This window comes from Meles meles, chromosome 19 (genome assembly GCF_922984935.1).
Source record: "Meles meles chromosome 19, mMelMel3.1 paternal haplotype, whole genome shotgun sequence".
NCBI classification, from domain to species: Eukaryota; Metazoa; Chordata; class Mammalia; order Carnivora; family Mustelidae; genus Meles; species Meles meles.
The window spans coordinates 27,000,301-27,026,819 of NC_060084.1; the positions used below are offsets into that span (position 1 = coordinate 27,000,301).

Here is a 26,519-nt window from a genome sequence, read left to right on the forward strand (position 1 = left end):
TGGGGTGGCCCAGAAGACCCCACTCAGCCACCAAAGTCAGACTTCCCCAAGGAGCCCCGAAGGATGACGTAGTTGGGTCTGCCCAGGGTGAAGAAGATCCTGGATCCCTGGCCACAGGGACAGAATTTTATAAAGGTCAGGGATCCCAACAACGGCACTCCTAGGTATCTACCCAAGGGAAATGAAAGCCTGTGTCCAAACAAAAACTCCTACACAAATGTTCATTGCAGCACAGTTCAGAAAAGTCAAAAAGTGGAGACAACTCCAATGTCCATTAAGCAATGAATGGATAAACAAAATGTGCTTTCTCCACACCATGGGATATTATTCATCATAGAAGGGGGTGGCGGGCGTACGATCTGGATGAACTTTGAAGTCATGATGCTAAGTGAAAGGAGCTGGTCACAAAAGACCACATATGTGTGATTCCATTGCCATGAAATGTCCACACTAGACAAGTCCACAGGCACAGAAGGAAGCCTAGTGGCTGTCTAGGCCTTGTAGGAGAGACTGGGGAGCAATTGCTATTAATGAGGGTTTTGGGCACCTGGGTGGCTCAGTCGGTTAAGCGTCAGCCTTCGGCTCAGGTCATGATCTCAGGGTCCTGAGATTGAGTCCTGCCTTGGGCTCCCTGCTCAGTGGGAAGTGTGCTTCTCCCCCTGCCCTCCCCTCTGCTCGTGTTCTCGTGTACTCTCTCTCTTGCAGAAATAAATAAAATCTTAAAAAAAAATAGGGATTTCTTGGGAGATGATTAAAAATGTCCTGAACTTAGATGATGGAGTTGCACAGCTGTAGGTATACTCAAACCATTGACTTGTAGACTTCAAAGGGGTGAATGTTATGTCTAATACAAAGCCAGAGAGCAGGAGAGGCCAGAGGTCAACCGATGAAGGCCAAGTGACCATCATGTGTTGATCCTACACTTGAGGCACACACAATGCAAGGCCGTCACAGCACAATGCCGAAGGGAGTCTTTCCTCCCCTCGCTGGGGTTCTCTCTGCAAAAGCAGAAGGCCTCGATTTCCTGAAATAGGTGTGTGTGTGTGTGTGTGTGTGTGTGTGTGTGTGTGTGCGCGCGCACGCACGTGTATGAAACGCTTGCTGTCTGGGTGTTTATGTCCACAGTCCAGGCTGTCTGGACAAACAAATGAGAATAACCAGGGTTGCCTATACACTTGAGTGTGAATTTAAGACACTCCAAAAAAGTACTGCGTACCAGGCTCTGGCTGGCCTCAGGCATGTGGGAGGGGGAAGAGGATGGAGGGGCTCCCAGTTATTAATGTTGCATCACAAATCCCCCCAAAACTTATAATCTATCTCTCAAGGCTCTGAGGGTGGGGGTTCACCTGGGCTCAGCTGAGGTGCTCCTCGCTTAGGGTTTCTCAAGCAGGTGCAATCAGATCACAAAAGGGGCTGGCGTTCTCTAGAAGGCATATGTGTGGCCGTTGACGCTGGCTGTTGGCGTGGACTTCAGTGGGAGTGGTCCATGATCGTTCGTGCGTCCTGGGCTTCCCCGGGATATGGCGGCTGGTTTCCAAGAGTGAGCAGCGAGCATCCCGAGAGGACCAGGCGGAAGCCTTGTTATCTTTTATAGAACCTTAGCCTTGGAAGTCATATGATGTCACTTCTGCCGTAGTCACCAGCTCTCTCCATAGGCCCTCCTGTCTGCAAGAGGACTGTCACTGTTATGGGAGATACAGCGATGGCTGTCTTTGGAGAACACCGTCTGCCACAGGGAGCTGATACGGAGACATACGTGCGATGGAGACATCCCCTGTAGGATTCCAGGCGTGGAGCCATGGCTCTGGGTTTGAATCCCAGTAGCTGCTGTTATTGCCTGGGTGAGATCACTGATTCCTCTGGGCCTCAGTCTCCTGCTCAATAAAATGGGAGGATAGATTTGGTATCCGCTTCTTGGGATGCTTGTGGGAATTCAGAGAGACCCTTGTGTGGTTAGAAGGGTACCAAGCGCACCTAGATATCGGGACTGTCTTTAAGTTCCAGAGTTGTGGTCGCCGTAATGCAGGGAGCCCCGCTTCTAAGGTCAGGACGCCCAGGCACGCCCTGCCCTTCCAGTCAGCCCCAGACACCTCCATCAGCCCCAACCTTGTGCTGAAATATTCGTGTGGGGGTGCGGACCACAGGCACAGCTCAGGAAACTGGATGCTTCTGTCCTAGACACTCAACCTGAGGACCCCAGTTGGCCTTTGTTCTCTAGGGAAAGCTCCTTTTCAGTCCTCTACTCCTCAGGGTAAAGGTCACTTTCTGGGCAGCTGGGCCGGGCTGGAGTTTGTGTGGGATGAGCAACAAGGTACAGTTGCCCAGGCCCAGGGCCAGGGAGGACACCCGTTCTGGAGGCTAGAGGCCTGGAGACACACGGGGTGGGGGCGGGGTGCCTCACCAGGGTGGCTGCCAGGAGCAGGAGGCAGACCAGCTGTCCCCAGAACTTCCTGAGACCAGCCCTGGGAGGATCTTTGCCAAAGGAGGCCTGTTCTTTTCCAGGAAGCTCCGGGATGTGTCCAGAGGGCATGTGCAGCTCTGGCTGGGGTGGGGCCACCGCCCTCTAGCCTGGCCTTGGCCCTGCAGGGGGGTTGGGGACAGAGCAGGTCTGGGTAGAATTCCCAGCCCTCCAGACTTGGCAGGGGCTTCCTGAAGGACACAGGGACCTGCAGACCAGTTAAATACCCTGCCAGGACCACTTCAGCTTCCTGCTCGGTGCAGGATTAGAATTGCGGCTCCCCTGAATGCTGGCTGCTGTGACCTTGGCCTCCGTTTTCTCTTTTGTCAATCGGCCGTAGATAGTTACCCAGATGATGGCTATGGGTCTAGAGGAGGTCACAGATGGTGGAAGCCCTACAGAACAATAACCAGGCAAGCCAGGTGACAGAGGGTTCAAAACCCTCCCGGAGGGAGAATTAACCAGAAGGTCACCTTCTCAGTGCTGATAAAAGTGGGTCCTTGTGCCTTGTCACTGCGCAGATGAGAAAACTGGGTCTTCCCCTGCGGGACTGAGTCGCAAAAAATTTGAAAGTGGTTAAGAGAGTAGATCCTAAGAGCTTTCCTCTCAAGGAAAAAAAAAAGTCATTTTTTTCTTTCTCACTTTTTTTTTTTCCTTTTGTAACTCTAGGAGATCCTGGATGTTAATTAACTTATTGTGGTCATCATTTCACTCAGTCGGTGCTGTATGTCATGTGTATCTCACTGAAACTCGAGAGAAAAATGAGCGAAAATAAAGTCAAGAAACCCAGGCTGGATTCTTGGCACGACCCCTTACTAGCTACGTGCCTTTGGACAAGTCAGGAAAAATCTCTGGGTCTCAGTGTCCTCCTCTGCAAAGAGAAGGTCACCAGGATCCTCGGTACAAAAGAAGGGGGACAGGGCCAGAGCCCTGCTGAGCTTTCCCCAGACGCCACTACTCCATACCCTTGAGTCTCCGCCTACCTGTGGCTGCACATTCACATTACCTGGGGGGCTTTCAAAATACTCTTTTTAAAAAGATTTTATTTATTTGACAGAGAGAGAGAGAGTACAAGCAGGGGGAGCAGGAGGTGGAGGGAGAAGGAGAAGCGGGCAGGAGAAGCAGGCTCCCCACTGAGCAGGGAGACTGATGTGCGGTTCCATACCACGACCCCGGGATCATGACCTGAACTAAAGGCAGACATTTAACTGGCTGAGCCACCCAGGAACCCCAATACTCTTTTTTTTTTTTTTAAGGCATTTTAAAAAGTTCCCCAGGTGATTCTAACCTGTCATCAGGGTGAGCCCCACTCCCTGGTCGACAGCCTCGTGAAGCTAAGTGTAGTCCAACAGGATAGACATCACTTGGGGAGTGATGTCTATCCCCTGCTGAACCCACATCCGCACGTTAACAAAATGCCCAGATGATTCCATGCATGTGACAGTTTCCATAACTGTGACTTTATATCATTCAAGAAGTATTGGTCTGGGCCATGGATTTCAGATGGGTGTGTTTGGGGACAGGACGGAAGGGGCAGTTTGGGAGGATCTGAGGCCTGTGGGGACAAGAAAGGAGACCGTGACCCCCATCAGAAAGGACAGAGGCCAAGTGACAAAGTCACAGAACGGGCTTCTCCCAGCCTTGCAGACAGACATGGACGCCTACTGGCCCAATCACATTCCAGGGGAGAACGTTTTCGTCCGGAACCTGGGGGCTTCCTTTTCATTTCACTGCTCACTTGGCCGCAGCCTTACTTTTCTTTAAATTGTGTTGGTTTTGTGTAGATATTTAAACAGCCTACTCTTCAGAGGAAGGAGGTGGGGAGACTGGACCTCGTCCATGCTAGGGAGAAAGGCAGTCCGGCTCTCCCAGCAAGCAGGTGGCAGAAGGCGAAGATGAATGAAATGGGCAAGGTGAGTGGGCTCGGCCGGCCGGTGCGGGTCTGCCGTGCTGAAGGGACTGTTAATCTCAGGGCAGCTGCTGAAAGTTTTTGGGGTTTTAGAACCTGGGCAGAGCGGAAGGGGAGAGGAAGGAGGGACAAGTAAAATGAATGAACAGCAAATGGAGAGTGTCCCTGAGCTCGGGGCCCTCCCGGTGTGCATTTCACCTGGCCTAGGGCTTCGGCTTGGTGCTCTGTTCCTCCCTCAGCCATGACGTCCCTGGGCAAGTTATCTTCAGGCGTGGAGGGACTCCTGCTCCAGTGTTGGGGAAAGAGAGAAGACAGCACAGGGCCCCCTGGGTAGGAAGGGGCACCCCGAGGGCCCATGGTCACCTTGGTGTCTTTTCGTGGGGGAGGCGAGACAGAATCTGGGGCTCGAGGTTTCCAGGCACACTTACTAGAACCTCTGCCTGACCCGACCCTCCCCCACAACCAGGCGGATGACACCATCCGGAGCCAGGTGTGTCCTGACCCGGGCCCGATAAGCATGTCCTCCTGAGGGGTGTGGGTGCTTGGCACTTGGCCGGAGGACTTTCTCCTCGTGCTTGCCGGGGGACCAGAGACAATGTGGAGGGCGGCAAAGGTCAGGGCTGAGCTGCCCAGGTAAGCCACCAGCAGGCAGGACATCCCAGGCTCCTAGGCCAGGTGGGAACCGCTGCTGGCATCACTCTTATCCTCATTCTGGGCCCAATGGCCAAGGAAGCCATCTCAGGAAATCACTAGTGGGCCAACCTGCCCTCTGGTGGTGGTAGGCGGTAACTGCACCCCCGCCTGCGTGCTTTTCACAACGGGGAGCCGCTCTGGAGGAAAGCTTCTCCAGCCATCAACCTGTTCAGCCCACAGGCCGGTGACAGGGAGTGGGTGCTGTTCTCCTGTCATTTCAAGCGTCTCTTCACCTCATATGATATTCAACCCTAAAAGGGGAAGGAAACTAGCATGTAACTGGTACTTGCTGCCTACCAGAAACTTTGTACACCATGCTTCTTGGATGGCTCCAAAAGTCCTGGGGACCAGGAGGGGATTACTAAATCATGTCCAGAAATAGTTTGTTTTTGAAGAGCAGCAAGGAGTCAAGTCACAGTCCACTCCATGCCCATCTAACTTCCCAAGCCATGTTTTTTTACATACCACCCATCAGCGGCCCCCTCCAGGGCCGAGAGTCCAGGCCTTCAGCAGGACCCAGCAAGCAGCAAAAGGGAGAAGGGGACACACTGGGGAGTGGTGAGGACTGTGGCAAACAGAGACGTGTGCCATACCTAAAGGGCACGGTCAAATGACTCCACCAATTTCCCCTGAGTGGGAATGTGGGGCCTAACGCCTAACTGAAAGCTGAAAATCTGGATTTCCATGTAAAAGCTCCCACTTTTAAATATCGACAACAGATTCAGAAAAGAGTTTAAATAGCATGCAAGTCAAACAAAGGACCGCTCTAACACTCTGAGCTTCTGTAATACTCTCACGTTACCGCTGATTGCAGAGTGGGTAGGCAGCTTGCCCACGAGCCTGTGACCAAGCAGAGACAGAGTCTGGACTTGACCTCATGTCTTCTGACTCCCGGGCCAGTGTTGCTCTCAGTTCACCTGTGGTCTGTCTTGCTCTCCAGGCCCTGGGGCAGGGGGTGAACCACTCCAGACCTTGGTGAGTTAGCAGCACACTTCAGACTCAGGGTAGAGGCTGGAACACCATCCACATTTTATTGGTCAAATTTGGCTTCAAGTGTGGCATGGCCATCCTTGGGCCTTTCTGGAAATAATGTTAGGTAGCACGTGCAGCCCCTGGGAGCTCACCCGGATCCTGCTGAGGTAGCGTCTGAACCCAGTGGCCTTGCCTATTTATCCCAGTAGTGCCTACCCCCACATCCTTAGACATGGCTTTTTCTGGGACATAGGTCAGACTGGGTCCATCCGTTCCGGAGGACTGTCCCCAGATCTGGGCCCAAAGTCTTTGGAAGCTGGGGTTTAAGGGAGTCGTCCCATTTACAAATGGGAAAACAGACTTGAGGCAAGACGGGCCTCATTCCAACACCTCATAGCTGAGTCTAGGGCTTGGCCCTCAGGCCACTGGGCTAGTCAGTGCTTGGACACTCCCCATCCCATTTCTGGGTGGAGAACATTCCTTGGCTTAGCTGCTCTGAAAGTGCAACGTATAAATATATACTTGGTTTTAAAAAGTAATAAATTAGATTTTCTACCAGCCTGAGGGTATCTGGCCAGCCACAAGTCCTATGACATGAGCATCTGTCACATGCGATATGAGTGTGACATGTGACAGGCGTCACGTCATATGCGAACCACGGATCATGTGTGCTGCCACGTGGTGGTGCCAGGACCTATCCCACTGACCCACAGGCCACACTGCGAGTTCCATGTAACATCACATAGAATTCTGCCACATGTGATCTTCTGTGTCACACATCACATCATGACACTCATTGTGTGACATGTCTCCGACTGGTCATCATGTCACATGCAACACGGGGTAGTCTTTTGGCCACACGAGGCTGCTGGTCCCTTCCTGAAGACCGTAGCAAGACCAGTGCTCCCCTCCTTCCTGGGGCAGCACACAGGGGCCCCCAGCCGAGGCTCTTTTCCTGAGCCCACTGTCCTGGTGAGTGGATGCTGGCTTCACTCGGATGAATTGAAAGGATCTTGAGGGGGGCCATCAACTACCCCGAGGTGGCTGCGGCTGTTTGTCAAAGAAAGCGAAGTCCAGCCTGGGCTCCTTGCTCTGTAGGTGCTGGGCCATGTCGGGGGAGATGGGGTTGTTCCAGAGACTGCAGGGCACAGAGACAGGCACTGAGCACCAGGAGTGGCATGCTCATTCTCTTGTCTCCATCCCCTACAGATGGGGAGACCCAGGCCCAAGACTGGGAAGAGCCATGCCCAGAGCTACCTGGCAGGTTAGACCAGCATGGCTACCCTCCACACCCACCTCCTGACTTCTCCCACTCAGTCTTCATCCCTAGGAGCTCATGATCCCAGCCAGGACCATGCTCATATGACACGTTTGTGCAAATAAGAAAAACTCCCCTTCTTCATGACACTTTACTTCCATCATTTGAAGTTGTCATGAAATATTCATTTCTATTGAATAAGCCACTTCACTACCATTTACTAGAAATCCAACATACCAATATATGAATGGTGTCCCATAGAGGCAATGCCCTTGTGCAGTGCACAACCTATACGGCTGTATGTGGTAGCTCTGATTCTACCATTTTAATTGCTTACTATGTCCTAGGCATTGTGCTCAGTGCTTTATATAACTGTTTAGTCCTCACAGCAACTTCCTGAGGTAGATACTATCATTGAGCCCATTTTACAGATGAGGAAATTGAGGTCAAGAGAGGTTGAGTTGCTGACACAAAGTTCCGTAATTGGCAAATGGCAGAGCTGGGATTTGATCCAGGTCTGTGTGCTGCCAAATTCTTGGTGGAGAGATCCAAGTCTCCTCTGCTAATCCCCAAGCCAGATCTTGCCTTTTACATTATAGAGGTTGGTGTGGCCTCCCACCCATCATCTCCCCACCGTGAGCCCTTTTTACCGGATGACTTGGATGCCAGACCCTTGTGCCAGCCCTTCGACCAGGAGCCAGGCTCCACAAGCTGTGATCTGGTTCTTCTCCAAGCTTTTCAACGGATAGCAGAGAAAGGGGAAAGAGAAATGGCTTGAGTGGGGGGGGATGGGCTTCCCCATATGCCCCGCCCCCAGGCCAAGATGCTTACAGAACCCAACACAGTACAGCCCGAAGGCTGGGGCCCGGGGAGAGCTAAGGTTGAGAGGGGCTTGGACCAGAATGTGCAACTCAGTGAGGACTCTGTGGCAGGCAGTGGCCTCTTGGTTTTCCCAAAGACGGGGGTTCCCCTTGGCATGCTCCCCCAGTTCTGGTTTCCCAGGATGTGCCCCTCATACTCCATTTTCTTCAGCCTGCTCATCCTCGGCAGGACCCGGGCCAGCTCTGCAGCCGCCTCGTCCCCAAGCAGATTCCAGGACAGCCTGCAGGGGAGGGGGTCCTAAGGTCAGTGGCAAGAAAACAGTGAGGTCAAGGGGTAGAGACAAGGTGGGAAGTGCGGAGGGCTGGGGGCCAAGGAGGTTGCCACACAGGTGTGACAAAGACCACTTGATAGGATGCTTGTGCGCCCTCCCAGAAGACTTTTCAGGATGGAGGTAAGTCCCTTCCTCTCCCCAACCCCGTTGTTGCGCTGGTCATCTTTCAAGAACCCAGACAGCTTGAGAGCTGGCTGTCCGGAGAATTCGGAGCACATGGTCTGCAGCAACAACGTCCTGATCCAAACTTCTACCATGCACATGCCTTCATCATCACTTTGCCCTATCCATGCACCCCATTTTCTTTAAAGCGGGCCTCCCCTCTGCTTTTTTTTTTTTTTTTTTTACTTTAAGAGATTAATCTTTGGTAATACTAATCACTACTATCAATGGGAAACCTGCGTTGACAATCCTAAACAGAAGGCAGGTACAACGATAAATACAGCACAGACAATAGTAATCATTTCTAGCTGGAACCTACGCCCTTCCAAAGATGCTGAGCTTGTGGCCTGCCCCCTGCTGGTTACAAAGGGAGAATCATGAAGAAAAACGTAAGCAGAACAAATTCAAGCACTCTCTGGCTGGTAGTATTTCAAGACCGCAGCAATTAGGCTGCACTGGCTAATCTCTGATTTATCTTTGGTATGAAGTAACTATCTGCTCCATGGTCATATACACTATTTCTTGGCTTATCAAGTAAAAAATAAATCAGGAGAATCACCAGGGTTAGGTGTTAAAGATGCCTTAGCAGGGATCTGGAGACTTTCTCTTTGGTGTCATGTAATGAGAAGGATTAAAACCTTTAAGATGGACAAAAAACAAGAGACTCTTAATCACAGGAAATAAACTGAGGGTTTCTGGAGGGAGGGAGGTGGAGGGATGGGGTAACTGGGTGATGGGCTTTAAGGAGGGCACATGATGTGAGGAACAGTGGGTATAAAACTGAACCTTTGAGGGGCGCCTGGGTGGCTCAGTGGGTTAAAGCCTCTGCCTTCAGCTCAGGTCATGATCCCAGGGTTCTGGGATCGAGCCCCGCATTAGGCTCTCTGCTCGGCGGGGAGCCTGCTTCCTCCTCTCTCTCTGCCTGCCTCTCTGCCTACTTGTGATCTCTGTCTGTCAAATAAATAAATAAATAATCTTTAAAAAAAAAAAACAAAGCCCTGAACCTTTGAAACCAATAATTCATTATATGTTAATTCATTAAATGTAAATAAAAAATGTAAAAAAAAAAAAACCCTTTAAGATGTAAACCTAATATCCTCTTGGAATCCCCTGTGTTCTGTACCCTAGGAAACAGCATTTTCTTCCATTGTGTGGTCAGGGCCCCAGGCTAGTCCTTAGTGTGGTTCACCCCTGTGGCTGCCCAAGGTCAGAGAGCATCTGATTGCCAGGAGGGGGGTGGGCACAGCCAGCGGGCCCGTGGGGAGCAGGCTGGTTCCAGCCATGCTTCACCACGAGCAAGAGGTTTATAAATCGAGGTTCCATAAACCAGATGAGGTGATCTATCCAGCCACCTCTCAAAGGGACGGTCAGGGACAAAGAGCTTTCGGAGACTCGCTAGTCTACCTCCCCGCCTGCCCTGCTCCAGCCCACAGTGGGGAAAACAGGCAGGAGAGGCTGAATGGATTTGCCCAACATCACTCACAGCCACAATGTTCAAACTTCCTCAAGAGAAGGCTTAAGGAAGAATGACCTTCCCCATTTACAGATGGAGGACTGGTCAGGGAGGAAGGCAACCAGCTTTAGGACGGAAGGTGGTGGGCAGCGAGGCCAAGCCCCCAGACGCCCACCCTTTCCCGCTCGGGCTTGTTCCAAGCACTCACAGGACTTCTTCCAGCGCGGGGCAGAGCACCAGGCTGGCCGCAAGGGGCTTGGCAGCATGGTTGTCAATCTCACAGGACACCAGGCTGGGGACAAACAAGAGGACAGGCTGAAGGGTGTCTGAGTCGGGGGCATCTCCAGCCAGCCTGCCTCTGCCCACCGTGCAATCGGAGCCCGAGGCAGAGGAGTGGCCCGGGGTGGGGGTGTGGGGGAGACTTAGGAAGGTGCCCCTTTTTGCCCCAGGCTTCCTTATACTTGAGGTTTCTGTCACTTCAAAGGCCTTCCCAGGTGCCAGACGCTGCCTCCCTCCCCGCCAACCCCAGCTCCCCAGGTAGTCAGGAGAGGCTACTCACTCGATCTGTCTGAGCAGCGGGAGCCCCTGATGGAAATGTGGGACCCCTGTAGCCAGACTGTTCACTGCCAAGCTGTGAGATAGGGAGACACCTGTGAGAGGAGCCCTGAGACCTGTCCTGGCTGCTCCTCTGCCCACACTCCATGGCCCACACTCACCTAATCTCTTCCACATATGGGCATCCGTCCAGGGCCTGGCTCAGGAGCAGTGCCCCCTCTAGGCTCAGGCCGCTAGAGGGCAGGCTGGGGAAAGGGGAGAAGGTGAGCAGAGGGCGGGCAGGTGTGGGGCTCAGGAGCCTTCCCAGAGCTCCCACACTCAGCATTGTTTCAGGCCACCCCATCAGACCGTTGGGTCACTGTCACCACAAATCCTCTCCCCATCCACACAGGACCCCGTGGGGGTCGGTGGTAAGGGCCCCCAGCTTTTGGGGGTGAGATCCTAAGTTCAAGGCGGGGCTCTTTCATGTGTCAGTAAAGCAAGCTCTCCATGCTTGGCTTGGCTTCCCTTGCCTGGAAAACGGAGCAGCTAGCAATCCGGCTCCGGGGCTGCTGGGGGGCTTTGATGAGGCCAGGGGCAGAAACCCGTGCTTTTCTGCCGCCCAGCCCTTTGCTGACACTGCCTCACCCGTCCTCAGAGACCGGCTCAGGGACACGGAATGCAGACCATGGTACTTCTTTTGCATATAAGGAAACCGAAGACTCAGAAGGAGTAGCGGCTCCTCCCATGGCCCAGAAGGGGCTGGTCACAACCCAGGACGAGGCTGGGTCTCCTGACCACCCTGCCCAGGCTCCAGAAGCAGGGGAGGAGTGGGCAGGGCGGGGGCAGGCAGTCCCAGCACGAACCACGACCTGACCTAGGGCCGGCAGTTCCGTTAGTGGAGGCCGTGATTCCCCAGTGCTGCCTGCGAACCCCTCCCGGCCAGCCCTGCAAAAGACCCCAGCGGAGGGACACTCACTGTAGGACTCTCAGGTGGTGGGGCAGCTTCTGTGCCAGCATCAGGGCTGTGACATCCCCCAGGACATTGTAGCCCAGCCTGGAAGAGGACAGGGATGAGGGTGAGCACTGGGCCGCCTGGCTCCAGACCCCATGCTGCCCTGGGCCCCCTAGGGAACACAAAGGCCAGGAGGGCTTAGGGGAAGGGAAGGGCTTAGGGAAGGGCAGAGGGCAGCCAGCAGGACCCACACTTACATTAGCTCCTCCAAGTGCTCACAAAGGGCGAGAGACTCCACCAACTGCACTCCCCCAGCTGGGCCAATGCCATTCCCTGAGAGGCTGAGGGCGGGTGGACATCAGACCCTTAGACACCCAGGTCTCCCCCACCCAGCGCACCTGCTGGGGCTCCGAGAGACTGCACCCCCGCCATAGACCTTCTCCACCCGAGGGGGCAGGAAGGACCAGACCAGGGCCTGGGCTGGCTGAAGGTCCCACGGCTGGTGGGGCCTACACGTAACCCATCCCCACCGCTTGGAAACTGAGGATGGCGCAGGAAGGTCAGCCTGAGCCGGGGCCAGGGTCTCCCCCACCCACGGTGTGGCTACTGAGGGCCCCTGTCAGGAGGCCTGACCACTCACTCTATCTTCCTGAGCTCGGGCAGCCCAGGGAGGATGGCAGCTAGGTGCTGGGCACCAAAGTCTCCAATCTGGTTGTGGCTCAAGCTTGGGGAGAGAACAACAGGAGGACTGGAACCATCCACCTGCCCGACATGTCATTTCGTCCACAGCCCCCCTCCCAGCACAGAAGAGGCAGTGATGTCTAGAGGCCTCTCAGCCCATGTGAGGTGAGGACTTCCGACTCTTGTCTTCTGTTTGCAGGATGTTCTCCCTGGTGTCTGACCTGAATCCCTCTTGCTGCAACCCACACTCTCACATCCCATCTTGGGGTTTGCTGATGGTCTAGGCCTGGGGTTGTGAAGGGGGAAGTAGGTGAAGGCAAGGGGAGGCTGGGCAGAACATACTCAGTTGAGGATCCCCTTGCTTTTCCCACCTGGCCCTGCCCAAGTTGTCTTGGGTTGGGGGACAGAGAGGCAACTCACCCCAGCTCCTTCAAGCTGCTGGCAGCTCTGAGAGCCTCTAAAAGCTGGAGGCAGCCGACGTCACGAATACCATTCCTGCTCAGCCTGGAGAAGCAGAGACCTTGGTCAGGAGCAGAGGCCCAGGCCTTTGACGGTGCTAGGTTAGGAACTCTACAGTTTGCAAAGCTTTTACACACCAGGAACCCATATGTTGAACTTCAGGGGTTGGGGAGGGGGACAGGTAAGGTGGGGATGACTGTACCCAGAGTCCAGATGAGAAAACTGAGCCCAGGGAGGAACCATGACTGGTCATGCACTGCTGGTGACTCCCAAGCAAAGTGGAAACGCAAGCCCAGAGCTCCCTGCTCCCCCGGCCCAAGAGCCGTGGCCAAACTGTTTCGTCTGTCCAGTCTCTGCCTCAGGCTCCCTGTCGGGGAACGCCCGGGCCACGCTCGCTAACGGCTAGTTTCATGGGGTTCCATAATCCAGGCAAATCATTTCTCCCCGCCATAGGCGTTCTAAGTGATGCAAACGCTGGGCTTTTCCCTAAAGCCGGTTTATTGACCTTTTCTGCACCCTGACTTGTCCTGCCCCCATGAGTGGCGAAAACCCAAACCCAACAAACCACAGGAGGCAAACTGTCTTGGCCCTGTGTCAAGGATCTGAAGGTTGTTTTGTTTTCCTTCCTTTCACAAATTAAACTTTAGGGATGTACCTTTCTGAGAATTAATTTTGGAAGAAATGACCTAGTCCCATCTGATATGCTTCCCAGAACTCTCTGACCTTGTCTGTCATGCACTCTAGGCAGCCACAGGGGAGAGGGGACTCGGGGAAACACAAAGTCTCTTGGGTTTATCTGTAGTCACCCCATTTTATATTTTGCAAAATCCCAAGAAAAGAATGTGTTGTATCTGTTAATCAAGGTGGCCAGGGGCCCATAGGGAGAATGTAAAGGTCACCAGATCAGAGACCATACCGTCATTACTGACCCCCAGGATTGGTATTACTTGGGAGCTTGTTAGAAATGCAGAATCTAGGCAGCGCAAGCTCGTGGAATCAGAAATGTGAATGAGCCCACTGGGAGAACGGTGCACATTTAGGGTGTTCAGGATTCGGGCCCAGCCCCTGGTGGTCACTCCTATAGCAGGAGGGAGCTGGTGGCAGCCAAAGGCAAGAGTGGTGGGCACTGACCTGGGAGGGCAGCAGTGTCCCCAGGATGGGAGTCACCGAGGGTCCTCAGGGAAATGCCTCCCTCTAGTGCTTCCCCGGGCGGGCAGTCCCCACAGACCCCGGGTGTGTCCTCCCACTCATTCCCATGGGGTCACTGGGCCACTCACCGGAGGCTCCGCAGGACGCTCATGTGGCTTAGTCCCTGCGTGAGTAGGGCCAGGGCGGAGCTGCCCAGCGGCAGATGGCTGAGGCTGGAGGAGAGGAGGACATCACTGGGGATGGGTCCCTGGTGGAGACCAAGGCCCCATCCAGTCTGCAGGCCTTGGTGCTCAGCAATCCCCAGGGACCTCCAAGATAGCCACTTACATCCACACGGAGTAGACATATTGTACAAAACAAAGCCGCGTGAGGCATCCAAAAGCCGTTTCTCTGCATGAGTGAAGGCCACCCAGGCAGCAAGTCTGTGTTCCAAATCACACGGGACCCAGACTGCTGACCAGGCACCCTAGTGGCCCCAGAGCGGGCATACACTCAAGGCTGAGCACTGAGCTTGGGGCCATCCTGAGAAGTAGAACTCTCTCATCCCCATTTTGCAGATGAGGCACACTGAGGCTCAGAGCATTATTAGAGAGCTTATTAAAGGCTACACGGAAAGTAGAAGCAACGGAACAGAACCCAAGGCCACAGGACTCCCATTCCTGAACCCCAAGCATGTGTGACCCCTGGGATCACACTCCTTCAGGCCCCCACCCTGAGCAGGAGAGGGGAATAATAATAACAATAATAATAATAATAATAATAGGAGCCAGTACTTGCAGAGTGTGAACTCTGTGCCAGGCTCTGTTCTAAGGACTTCGTATGTATTATCTCATTTAATCCTTGCCACACCCCCTAGGAGGTAGGTATGGCTCTTATTGCCAAAGTTAAGACGGGGAGAAAAGCACAGATAAGTAATTTGCTCAAGCTCACACATTCAGAGGCATCCTGGTTTGCCTGGAATTGAGAGGCGCTCCAGGATGGGCGACTCTCAGCCCCAGGGAAACTGGGACAGCAGTCACCCTACCAAGGGTTGAACCCAGGTGTCATGGCTCCTAACCAGGGGCCATACCCCTGACTATTCGGTCACAGGTGGGGTAGGTGGAAGAGGTCAGCTGGTGGCAGGGAGGAAACACTCAGAAATGACAGATCCGAAACGGGCAGAGGCATCTGCCCCTCTCTTCATTATGCCCTCTTTAGAGCTGGGGTGGCCAAGCAGGTGAGAGGTAAAGAGAATGGCATTAGTTGCCTGGAAAACCAGGGACAGGTCACACATCTGTCCTGTTCTCTCTAGTACCTGGCCTGGGCCCTGGTAAACACCTGTTAAATGCATGCATGAGCCAATCAACGATCTCATTGGGCCTCCAACACTCCCCCTCCCTGCCCCCATCCAACAAAAGCTTCCAGAAGGAAGGCAGGCTGAGCAGAGGTGAAGGCACATGGGGGGAGGTCAAAGAAACGGCTTGGGAGAAAAACACGTGGGTCCTCTGGTCAAATGTCTCTCTGATACCATCCACGCCCCAGTCCCCAGGACAAGCAGAAAGGGACAAAGTAGGAGAATTCTACTGTTCCCGGGCAAAAAGTCAGAAGGCTACTTTTAAACCATATTCAACACATATGTTGAAAAAAATCTGGAAGCAAATTCACACGCTGCTCCTTCGGAGCAGTTTCCCCAGGGGGTGTCACTGCCAGGGGATTTCGTGTCCTTTGTTACATATTTCTGCAATTACAGAACTTTCTATAACCAGGATATATTTTTGGTCATCAGAGAAACTTAGAGATTAACAGTAGAAGACACTGTGTAAAAGGTTCTGTCTAGATACTGATATGTCTGGGCACAGTGTTTGGGGTGGGGGTACCTGTCCTTCACACTGAGACTGTCTCTGCTCTTGTTGGAACCCGGTGACTTCCAAATTATAGGTGAGAGTAAAAATACTGCCAGTTCCCAAGGAAATGATTGTGAACAAAGAGCGGTGGACAGCTGTGTGTTCTTACCTGTTCACAGTCTGTTTCCCCCATTTCTGACAATAGCATCCAGAAACACCACCGGCCCCCAAGTCCAGACAGCTGGGTGGGCACGTGACCCAGATCTGGCCACTCGGAAGACTGTATGCTTAGATCCCCAGGGCTTGGCTTAGGGGTGGGCATGTGACCTGAGCTGGTCCAGTGAGAATCATCTAGAGCGTTTAACTACAGAGAGAAAGGTGCTCCCTTTCTGTGAAGCTGGTAGAGAGGAAGCCTGCTACCCACAGAGACCATCTGCCTGAGAATGAAGTCAAGATAGGGGTGGGGACAGGGCGGAGAGAGAGAACAAATACAGAACCCCTGGATACAGCCATCCCTGAAGTTAGCTGCCTTTTAATTTCCTGTGGCACGAGTCAGTCAGTGTCTGGCTTGGGTCAGCGTGAGTGAGGATTTTATTTCCAGGGATCAAGCATTTTGACAGCACTCAGTCAGGTAACGGAGTAAAAGGGAGGGTAATTTGGCTCACCTGTAACCATCCAGGGATGTCGCAGCTTGTGTTCACAAGAGAGGAAAAGGTTCCTAGGCTCCCAGCTCCTCCCCACCTTGCTCCTCCCCACCACCACCACCACCACCACTTACTCGAGCCTCTTCAGCCAGCACATCCCCTCAAGGACCGCCATCAACACTTCGGTGTCCTTCTCAACAAACGGGTTGTTGGACAAGCTGGAGGGGCCAAGTACGAGGCAAGGGTCAGCCAAGCCTGCCCGGCTCCTGGAGTTGAGCTTTCTCACTAGCCACCTGCATCTCTTAGTGCCCTGGGGGGGGGGGGGGGGTGCAGCTCGGGGTCTGCAGATCTCGGACCACCCTCTCTGTCCAGGCCCCACCCGGGCACTGTTGGCTCAAGGGCTGGGCTTTGGGGTCCCTGAGGAGGGGCATGGCTGTTGGCCTTTGGCCGTCTCAGATGATCCAGCTGAGAAAGGACACCCAGGATGAGGGCTGCCAAAGAGGAAGCCAGGGCCAGAGGACACACGGATACACATGTGCCGTGATCCCTTCGGCCCCATAGCCCGCCCGGCAGAGAAGGGCAATGACCCCCATTTTACATTTCACGTGAAATGTAAAGACAGACAGGCATGATTACTCATCCTGGATCACTCGGAGCCAGTGGTAAGCTGGGACCAGGAAGACAGTGCTCAGCCTTCCCAGGCCACACACCAGGATTGCTGGGCTTCATCAGGGAGCCAAGAGACAAGCCAAAGTCTCACCACCCACTTTACCAAAGGCCCAGCTCTCCAAGCCACCCCTGCCCTCGGCTGGGCCATCCCTTCCCAGATCCACACCCCCCCCCCCCAACTCTGCGACTCACTCCAGCTCCTCCAGGTGGTGGCAGTGGCTCAGACCAGACATCAGGTGGGCCAGGCCCTCAGAGCTCACACAGCTGGAGGTCAGCCTGGTGGAGGTCAAAGGCAGAAGGTCAGGCAGGGACTCAAGGCCTTGAGAGCTCTAAGTGTTGCTAGCAGAGGCCAAGGAGGAGGGGTGGGGCAGGGGGGAAGGTGCCCTCCTTCCCTTCATAAATCTCCCCACCTTGGAATCATTAAGCTTAGATACAGCCTGGACCAGTGGAGCATTTCCCTAAACCGTACTCAGGTAGCAAGTTCATGGCCTGTGCCACAGTCGGGCCTCACTGTAAGTCTAGCTAGCGATGGGCTTTTACCACGAGCTCTGCATCTTTATGTAAACCACAAAGCTGAGTAGCAAGCATTAGAGAGGTGTTCAAGATACATTGGCCCCAAAAGGACACTTGCTCCCGGATGCAATCAGTTGGTTTAAAGGAGAATTAAAAGTGAGAAAAGCTTCATTTTGCAACATCGTACTGACGCTGGATTGAAGCAAGCCTTCTCGGCGAGGGTGGAAATCAGCAGATGACAATGTGAGAAAGGACAGAATTTTCTACAGTGTCTTACAGTGTCTCCCTCCAAGATATGGATTAATTAGAAAGGGGAAAACAGTAGCTTCGCAGGGGAAGAAAGCCGATAGACGCTCCCACCTTCAGCGGGGAATCACAGTTATTACTGCTAGTGGGGGGGTGGGGGTGGGAAGAGACAAAGTGTGCCTCCCTGAGGAGAACACAACACCAACCCCTGTGAGTTTCTGCCCCAGCGGCAGGACCTAAACCTCAACAGGAGGGAACACTGAAGCCAAACAGAGGGAAAATCACGACAAAATCACTGAGATGTAAATGTCATGAAAATATCCTGCAAGACAAGAGGGTCTGAGGACCATTCCAAATTGGAGACAAAACGCAAATGACAATTAAGTGTAGTGCTTGACGGGACACCTGGGTGGCTCAGTGGGTTAAAGCCTCTGACTTCTGCTCAGGTCATGATCCCAGGGTCCTGGGATGGAGCCCCACATCGGGGCTCTCTGCTCAGCGGGGAGACTGCTTCCTCCTCTCTCTCTGGCTGCCTCTCTGCCTACTTGTGATCTCTGTCTATCAAATAAATAAATAAAATCTTAAAAAAAAAAAAAAGGTGTAGTGCGTGATCCTAGGTAGAATCCAGGACTGGGGGAAAAAATGCGATCGACAACATGACTGGGACGTTTGGCAAAATCGGAATATGAACAGTAGTTTTGATAACGATAGTGCAGGGATGTGAAATTTCCTGCACTTTATATGTTTACTGGATTACAGGAATGTTCTTGTTCTTAGGCAATTCACTGAAATAGCAAAGGGGGAAGGGGCACGTTTATGCAACTACTTTCAAATGGCTCAGGAAAAGGGGGAGGGAGGAGAGCAGAAGGGAGGGGTGAGGAAGGAGGGAAGAAGGGAGAAAGAGCAAAGGCGAAAAAATATATTGACAAGGGGTGAATTTGGGAAAATGATATATGGAACTGCTTCTAGGTTTTCTGTCCATTTGCAGTCATTTCAAATAATAAAGGAAGAAAGGAAAAAGAGGAAATCACTCTTGCCACATGGCAATGTGGATGACCACACACCCTGCTATCATTTCCTGGCCTCAAGGAGTCCCAGCCCCTGGGGTGGGGAGGGCAGGAAATGTGGGGGCGGAGCACAGCCTCCCAGTGAACGTCTTGTCTGCATACCTGAATGTCTTCAGCTCAGAGAGGGACCGAAGGAGGCTTTGCAGCAGCAGGGAGCTGGTGTCACAGAGGTTCACCTGGGACAAGCTGCAAAGGCCAGAGCACATTCCAGAGGATTTCAGGTTGGATGTTCCTCAGGGATCATCCAGCATACACAGACAGGGAGCCCAAGAGAGGGGAAAGAACCACCCAAGAGCTCCCAGTGGGGGCACCTAGGCCACCCTGGGGTTCCCACCCCCCAAACTGGCCAAGTGTGATTCTCTCCTGCTTGAGGAAGAAGGCCAGAGAAAGTAATGCTACCCCAGGCTCTGCTCATTCCCATGCTGACCATATCCTAGATTGGTCAGCTTCTCCCATGTGGCCTGGTTGGGGCACTGGGGGTTGACCAGAGAACTCGGGGCCCTAGCTGGTATTTTGGGGTTCTGACCTGAGCAGCTGCAGCTTGGCACATGTCTCCATCAGCTGCCAGACAAGAAGGCTGTGGTGGGTCCCAAGGTCACAGTGAGCCAACCTGGAGGTAGATAGGGAGGCAGAAGTTTCTGAACACCTGGGTCACTGCTGGGGACTCAATCACTGCCTAGAAGGAGCTTACCTTTCAGGGGTAAATAAACACGAATGAAATAAAGTCCCACAATTTTCTATTCAATTATGGCAAGTGCTATGAAGGAGAAGTCCAGATGAGGCAGCTGGTATGGCTGTGCAGGTTGTTCCCTGCACAAGGGGACCCACCTAAGGAAGTGAATTGGGGCTGATATCCAGCTGTGGTCTGATCCTCAGAATGTACACAGGCAGGGCTGCATTCATTCAAAAGGGGTGACATTTCAATTTCCAAAATGAGCTGTATGGATTAGGATGCTGTGAATCCAGGCATCTGTAATGGTGGATCATGGGAGAACTTGACTATGTCTGGGGGTTCAGAGGGGCTTTCCTGAGGTGGTGGTATTTCAGCTGAGACTTGAAGGATAAGGGAGAGCTAACCAGGTAAAAGAGGAAGAAGGTAGGAGAGGAGAGAACATTCTGGTCCAGTGATAGCCTGTGCAAAGGCCCTGAGGTCAAAGGGAGCAAGGAGGTGTTGGGGGAACTGAAAGGTGGTAGGGATGACTAGAGCTGAGACTGAGGTTTGGGGTGGGGTTGGGCAGGCTGGGCCAGACTTCTTTGGCCACGTAGACACTCTGGATATCAAAGGACTCTAAGCAAGGGACGAGACCCACTGATCAGAAGCAACAGTTATCCCTACCCCTGGCCCATCACCAGCTACCCCCTGGGGGCCCAGGTACTAGGTCCTACCTGAGGGCCACGGCCTCTGGGTTCTCCTGACGGGGAAACTCCAACTGGAGAGAGAACTGCTGCTGGGTCTCCGAAATGCTGAGGAGAGAACGGGCAGCCAGCATGAGGTGCACAGCAGCTTTCCCGTGGAGGCTGAGCTCCCCCCGGGGCTGCCGGTCTACTGACTCTGAGTTCCCAGACCCAGGAGCCATCCGGACCTAGAAAGTGGGACTCCACAGCCTTTGCTCTTAGCTACTCCATGTCATTCTGTCACCTCTAGTCCTAGAGCCACAGTGCATGCTGACTGTAATCCGGGGGCCACTTCCAGACAATCAGTGTGGACACGCAGCTGTGTCTACCTGGGATCCAGCAGCTCTTTGTCTTAATTCTGTGGCTGCCTTCCTCTCTCTGGCCCTGTGGCTTGATTACTGCACAAGTCCCAACAAATATGTGTAGTCCCTGCCATCTTGGAGATCCAGAAAATTTGCTAGTGACACAGCTATTACCCACAAGGCCAGAGACTGACGTCTAGGTGAGGGACGGTCCCAGTAGCCATGAAAAGATGAAGAATTCTGAGGGGCCTTCTCCCTCCACTCACCTTATTTCCGTGATGTTGCCTGAGGCCTGGGTGCAGACTTCTAGCAGGGCGAGCACCCCGGCTGTGCCAACCCAAGGCTCCTCCACCCTGTTGCAGAAACAGAAGGAGATGAAGCTCCTCCAGGGTGAGCTGGGTGGGGGGTGGGGGGGGCAAGGTGGGGCTCAGACGCTTTTTGGTTTTGCTTATTTAAAAACTATAAAATTACACAACTGGGCACAAGCATAAAACAGGAAACAAAATCACCCTTGCTCTGACAGTTACTACAACAATCCTAACGGAAAATATTCATTTTTTTTAAACAGCGGTTTTAGACGTAAGGAAAGATCCATATAGTGTTGCATGGCAAAGATAAGGAAATCCAATCCTATATAGAACATCCCCATTTTGTATTTAAAAAAGGAAAAAATATGTATGGAAAGAGAAGAAAAGATGGATAGAAACAGGGAAACAGGGGCGCCTGGGTGGCTCAGTCAGCTAAGCGTCTGCCTTCAGCTCACATCATGATCCCAGGGTCCTGGGATTGAGCCCCACATTGGGTTCTCTGCTCAGTGGGGAGCCTGCTTCTCTTTCTCTCACCTCCTCTGTCCCTGTACCCCACTTGTGCTCTCTCTCTTGCTTACTTGCTCTGAAATCAATACGTAAAATATTTTGAAAAAAATAGGGAGACAGAAATTCAAGAAAAATCTATTAAAAGTTAAAGACAGTTGTTTAGATGGTAGAATTCTCATGAGTGGTTTCTTCCCTTCTTCCTTAGTTTCCAATATTTTTCCGGACTTTCTACAATGTGCGTGCATTAATTTAGAAGCAGGAAAAAAGAGAGTTGTTTAAAATATTTTTGCTTTTGAAGTTATGTTGAGTTTTTTTCTTTTTCAAAGTACTATTTTCTTATGTTCATCTGGATTTTCCACAAATCTCTACGACGAGGATGGATTATTTTTAGAGTACGAAAAGCTTTATTTTAAAGCGTTATTTTGGGTGAGCCAGCAATGCTGGGTAGATACCCACAAGAACTGAAGGCAGAGATACAAAGAGGTATCTGGACACCACGGTCGCAGTAGCATAAAGAATCACAGCCAAAAGGTGGAACCACCCGAGGGTCCACGGACAGACAGACGGATCAACGGAACGCAGTGTCTACCTACAAAGCAACATAGGTCAGGCTGGAAAAGGAAGGAAATGCTGACGCCTGCTTCAATGGAGGTGAACCCTGAGGCCGTGATGCGGAGTGACACAAGCCAGTCACAGACAGGATAAATCCTGCTCATTCCCACTTAGACGGGGTCCCTAGAGGAGCACGAACCGTGGATTCAGAAGGAGAATGGTGGCTGCCGGGAGCTGGGGGAGGGGGAAGCGGGGATGTGTGTCACGGGGGTGAAGTTTCAGTTTTCCAAGAAAAGAGCCATAGATGCAGAATGATGAGGCTACATTTAACACTCCCGAACTGCAGCCTTGAGGATGGTTAGGAGGATAGATTTTGTTAGGTCTGTTGTACCACAACTGAAGGAGAAGGGCATCTGGGACAGCCACGAGACCTCACCGGCCTTGTCACTGGCTATTGCTGAGACGTGCTGAGCCCCAGCCATGAACTCAGGGTTTGGGACCCAGATATGTAACTGAGTCTCATGGAGCCTTCGGGTCCAAGTTCCATTCCGGGAAAGTCAGGGGTTTAGAGGAACAAATACAGTGACGTCAGGAGGAAGCTACCAGACAGAGCCAGCCAGTGTAGAAACGGCCCAGCGGGTGCTTTTGTCCATAGGTCAGTGATGTAAAAGAGGAAAGCAGGGCAGGGGTGTGTGTGACACGGACTTAAAGAGTCCTAAAAGCCATCGCTACTCCACACCAGTGTGCTGCTTGACTGGATCCTGGGTCCGACGTGCCAGCTGCCCCATTTGGGGACAGTGGGACCTTTTAGATCGGACTGGATCCGATTCTCCTGGGCATCCTCATTCAACCGTGATTCTGTGCAAAATGTCCTCATTTTAAAAAATTCATGGTGAAACGTTTAGGAGGCGTGTTTTACGAGATCTATAACTTGAGGACAATTTAGCCAAAAAAAAGAAAAGATGAAGCAAGCATAAAGAGCCCCGAACAACCGTCAAGCCCAGGGGCTCAGGACAGGAGTCTTCACATTAGTCTCTCTACTGTTGGTAACTTCTCTGCTTTGCTGAAAAATTTCTTTTCTATTTATTTATTTGCTTTGTGATTTAAATTCACGATAATTGACTTATAGTGTATTACAGTTTCAGACACAGAGTTTAGTGATTCTTCAGGGGCCTAGAACACCCAGTGCGCATTCTATCCCATGCCCTCCTTAATGCCTGTCACCCAGTGTCCCCGTTCTCCCTCCCCCCTCCCTTTCAGCAACCCTTTTCTGGAAGTTTTAAAATGATCCCCGTGAGCAGGCACACCCGGTATCTGTTATGTTATTGCTGACCTCAGCGGGGTGTCCTCTGCGGGTTCCTTGTTTTTCTTCAGTGCCCAAGCAGATGCCCTGCCTCAAGGAGGGCGGCCTCTCCGTGGGCCTGAGGGGGTGTCTGGGACTAAAGGCAGGGTCCAGGTGGCAGGGTTGGGTACGGGATGTGGCTGGGGGCACGATCCTGGGGGAGACCCACTCTCCGGGGCCCTGAGCGAGACAGTACCTGAGACTGAACAGCCCCACGGGCCACCTCAGCAGACTCAGCAGTCGTGTCAGCTGCTCCAGGCCCAGGCAGCACCGGGTTAGCCTGGGGACAGAGGTTTGTTACCCGGGAGGCTCTCACCAGGAGCCCCCGCCCCTCCCCCACTCCCATGGGTTGGCCCAGTGACTCACGTGAGAGCCGTGAGCTTTAGAGCCTGGTTCAGGCCGGTGGCCAGTCTGGACACATGCTCTGGCCCGAAGTTGCACTGGCTCAGCCTGCGGGCAGAGGGGAAGGGGCAGAGCCCAGGTGAGGCCTGCTGGGGCTCCTGGGGCTGCTTGTCCTGCCTCCTCCCATCTGCCCGCCGGCGGGGCACCCCACACTGAGGACAAAGGCTTGGAATCAGGGCCTGAGAACAGGCCCACGAGGCAGCTCCCGCTCTGGGAGCTTCTATCTCTTAAGAGAGATCACCCCGCCCACTACCAAGAAAGGGCAGGCATGTCCCTTATCAAGCCCGGACTCCATGCTACCAGGCCCTGGGCCAGCGTCTGGGTAACTGGAGGAGCTTACCTTATACACAGCCTGCCTTATACACAGCAATTCCAACCATGTCATTTATGGGCGGAATCCGATTTCAGTCCAAGTAGGCCTGACCCCAGGCCCAAACCTCCGCCGTGGCCCTCCTCCCCTGTACCCCTTTACTGCAGGCTCCCTGGGAGGGACGAGGCCTGGGATTCCTGCTGGGGCCCCACACTCCTGGTACTGTGGCCCTGGGTGACCTGCAGACGGGCCTCACAGGGCCGGTCATGGTCATGGGACGGGGACACCTGGGGACTTCCGCGAGGCTGACATTTCAGCTGGGTAGGAAAGGATTGGGAGACGTTTATCTTGTCAACTACAGGGAAGAGCGCATTGGGCTGAGTGCCTGGCGGGAGGGAAGCTTCATTGGGCACTGTGTGTTCAGTGAGTAAGGAGTGAAGGTCCCCTGGGCTGAATGTGTGTGCATGTGTGTTATGGGTGTGTTGTGGGTGTGTGTATGTGTGTTCCGTGGATGCGTGGGCATGTATGGGTGGCATGTGTTTGTACGGTGTGTGAGTTGTATACATGCATGTGGGGTGTGTGCGTTACGTGCGTGGTGGGGGTGTGGTGTGGTGTATCTGCGTACGATTTTGGGGGGGGGTGAGGAGGACCATGATGGGAAGTGGCACCCAGATCAGACCGAGGGAGAAGAGACCAAGCTAGACCAAGCTAGACCAAGCTAAGGAATTTGAATCTGATCCTGGGGGCAACGGGGAGCCACGGGAGGGCTTAGCACGCTGGAGTGACACCGTCCCAGGTGTGCTGGGAAGATCCCTCTGGGTGCCATGAAGTGAAGGGATTGGAGGAGTCCTGGCCAGAGGCAGGGGCCCAGTTCAGAGGCCATGATCACAGAGGAAGAAAGACATACAGAGAAAGTGACCTGAGGTGGTGGTGGTTAGGCTGAGAGAGAGAACACCCCAGGCTCCCAGCAACTGACACACGGTTCAAGTGAGCCAGGCCCTTGCCAGACCCTTTGTACATATCAACTCCTTTAAGCCTCATAATAACACTAAGGGCCAGGTCTTAACTATCATTACCCTTTAACAGATGAAGAACTGAAACACAGAGAAGTTAAGTCGCTTGTTCGAGGTCACACAGCTGGCAAATGGTAGAGCTGGGATTTACCCCCAAGTGGCTCGACTCTGAGCTCTTAACCATGATACTCAGAAGCCTCCAGGCTTAGAGTTTAGCCAAGGCTAAGAGGCACCCCTGAATGTGAAGGCTGGCCTAAGGACTGGGGGTGTGGGGGTGTCGGGAGCAGATCTGGGGGTGGCAAACCCAGGCAGTGAACGTGAAGCAGGGTATCCAAAGGAGGAAAGGACCAAGAGAAAAAGGAGGCATGGAAACTGCCCCAGGGTCAGCCTCCTCTTCCCCACTCCCTCCCCTTGACCCCACACCCCAGACCAGGACTTACCTGAGGGTCTTCCCAGCCTCCTCCTGTCTGGAGAAGTGGATCCAGAAGCTCTGCTCAGAGCCCAGGCTGTGGAGAGAAGGGTGTGGGGAAGCCGGAAGCCCAGCCTCCAGAGCCCTAGACACCAGGGGGTGCAGGAGGGAAGGGGGCTGGGCCCACAGGGACAAGGGCGGGTGCAGAAGGCGAGACCACAGGAGACCCCCCAACCCATTCTGTGAGGACACTGAATCCTGGCCTTTCCCACTCGGTGACCTCCCCGGTCTCCACGTCACCCAGGCCTCAGAGGATGAAAACCATGGTCCTCCATTCAGGGAACCCTGAGACTCAGAAGGGCTGCAAGTTGCCCCTAGTCACACAGACAGAGGACTGCTAAGCACGGCAGTCTTGCTTCTCCCCGCCGTGAGCAGTGACACCGATGTCTTACTTCACAGAGGCCTCCTGGGCACGCGGACAGGAGGGGAGAATCTTCACCAGGCCCAGGACACTTTCTAGGGAGATGCTGTTGTGACTCAGGCTGGAAGAGAAATGAGTTCAGGATGAGGGGTGGGTAGAGGCAGCACCTCAGGGCAGCCCTGCCCAGTCCCCCTTGTCTCCTCTCCTCTAGTTGTCATCTCTGGGAGGACAGTCCTCAATGTCCAAGTGCCCACTCTCCAGGAACAGACATTGAGGTCCAGAGCGAGGCCAGAGGGCACTCTCCCCACACGGGCAGGACGGGCACCTGGCCCTGTGTCCTCAGGAGCTGCACCCACTGGGGCTGACATAGGCTTGGTGGGGCCAGGCTGACAGCTCAGGAGCGCAGGGACACCCAGAGTCCAAAGCTCAGTTGCCTAGCAACCCGCCGTATCTGGGCTCTGGTCCCTAGTCTCCCAGATCACCTGGGAGATCGGCTGAGAATATGGGTGACTTCCCAGGGACCCTCCCTGCTGTGGGGACATCTCCAAATCCGTGTCCTGCAGATTTAGTCAGAGGGGCTTCAGGGACAGGAGGGACTAGAAGCCAGGACAGCTGAGACCCTGGGTCAGCTGGTTAGCCACAGTCACTTCCCCGTCCCAAAGTCAGCCTGGGTTACCACGCTGTAGTCACAGCCTCTCCTGGATGTCTGGTGGGGGCTCTGCCTAGCATGGGGGAGGGGGCTCTTCCTCCCGGCTGTCCC

At 53.5% G+C, this 26,519-nt stretch overlaps 1 protein-coding gene across 5 annotated transcripts in view; it reads right to left on the reverse strand.

Moving 5' to 3' along the window:
- Positions 1–6,065: 6,065 nt before the first annotated feature.
- Positions 6,066–26,519, reverse strand: part of NLRC5 (NLR family CARD domain containing 5) — an 86,634-nt gene continuing 66,180 nt past the window's right edge. For 4 of the 5 annotated variants that reach the window (XM_045987338.1, XM_045987340.1, XM_045987337.1 and 1 more), the window contains 21 exons: positions 25,791–25,880; positions 25,370–25,435; positions 23,571–23,654; positions 23,401–23,484; positions 20,762–20,848; positions 20,185–20,262; positions 19,325–19,408; positions 18,901–18,984; positions 17,165–17,248; positions 16,438–16,521; positions 13,965–14,048; positions 12,649–12,732; positions 12,188–12,271; positions 11,805–11,888; positions 11,572–11,649; positions 10,775–10,858; positions 10,618–10,689; positions 10,267–10,350; positions 8,309–8,392; positions 7,941–8,024; positions 6,066–7,170 (listed from right to left, as the gene is read on the reverse strand). In XM_045987338.1, coding sequence (XP_045843294.1) covers positions 7,059–7,170; positions 7,941–8,024; positions 8,309–8,392; positions 10,267–10,350; positions 10,618–10,689; positions 10,775–10,858; positions 11,572–11,649; positions 11,805–11,888; positions 12,188–12,271; positions 12,649–12,732; positions 13,965–14,048; positions 16,438–16,521; positions 17,165–17,248; positions 18,901–18,984; positions 19,325–19,408; positions 20,185–20,262; positions 20,762–20,848; positions 23,401–23,484; positions 23,571–23,654; positions 25,370–25,435; positions 25,791–25,880 — 1,759 coding nt within the window. In that variant the 3' untranslated portion in view covers positions 6,066–7,058. The remainder of the gene's footprint in view (positions 7,171–7,940; positions 8,025–8,308; positions 8,393–10,266; positions 10,351–10,617; positions 10,690–10,774; positions 10,859–11,571; positions 11,650–11,804; positions 11,889–12,187; positions 12,272–12,648; positions 12,733–13,964; positions 14,049–16,437; positions 16,522–17,164; positions 17,249–18,900; positions 18,985–19,324; positions 19,409–20,184; positions 20,263–20,761; positions 20,849–23,400; positions 23,485–23,570; positions 23,655–25,369; positions 25,436–25,790; positions 25,881–26,519) is intronic. The other variant, XM_045987339.1, reaches the window with a different exon arrangement.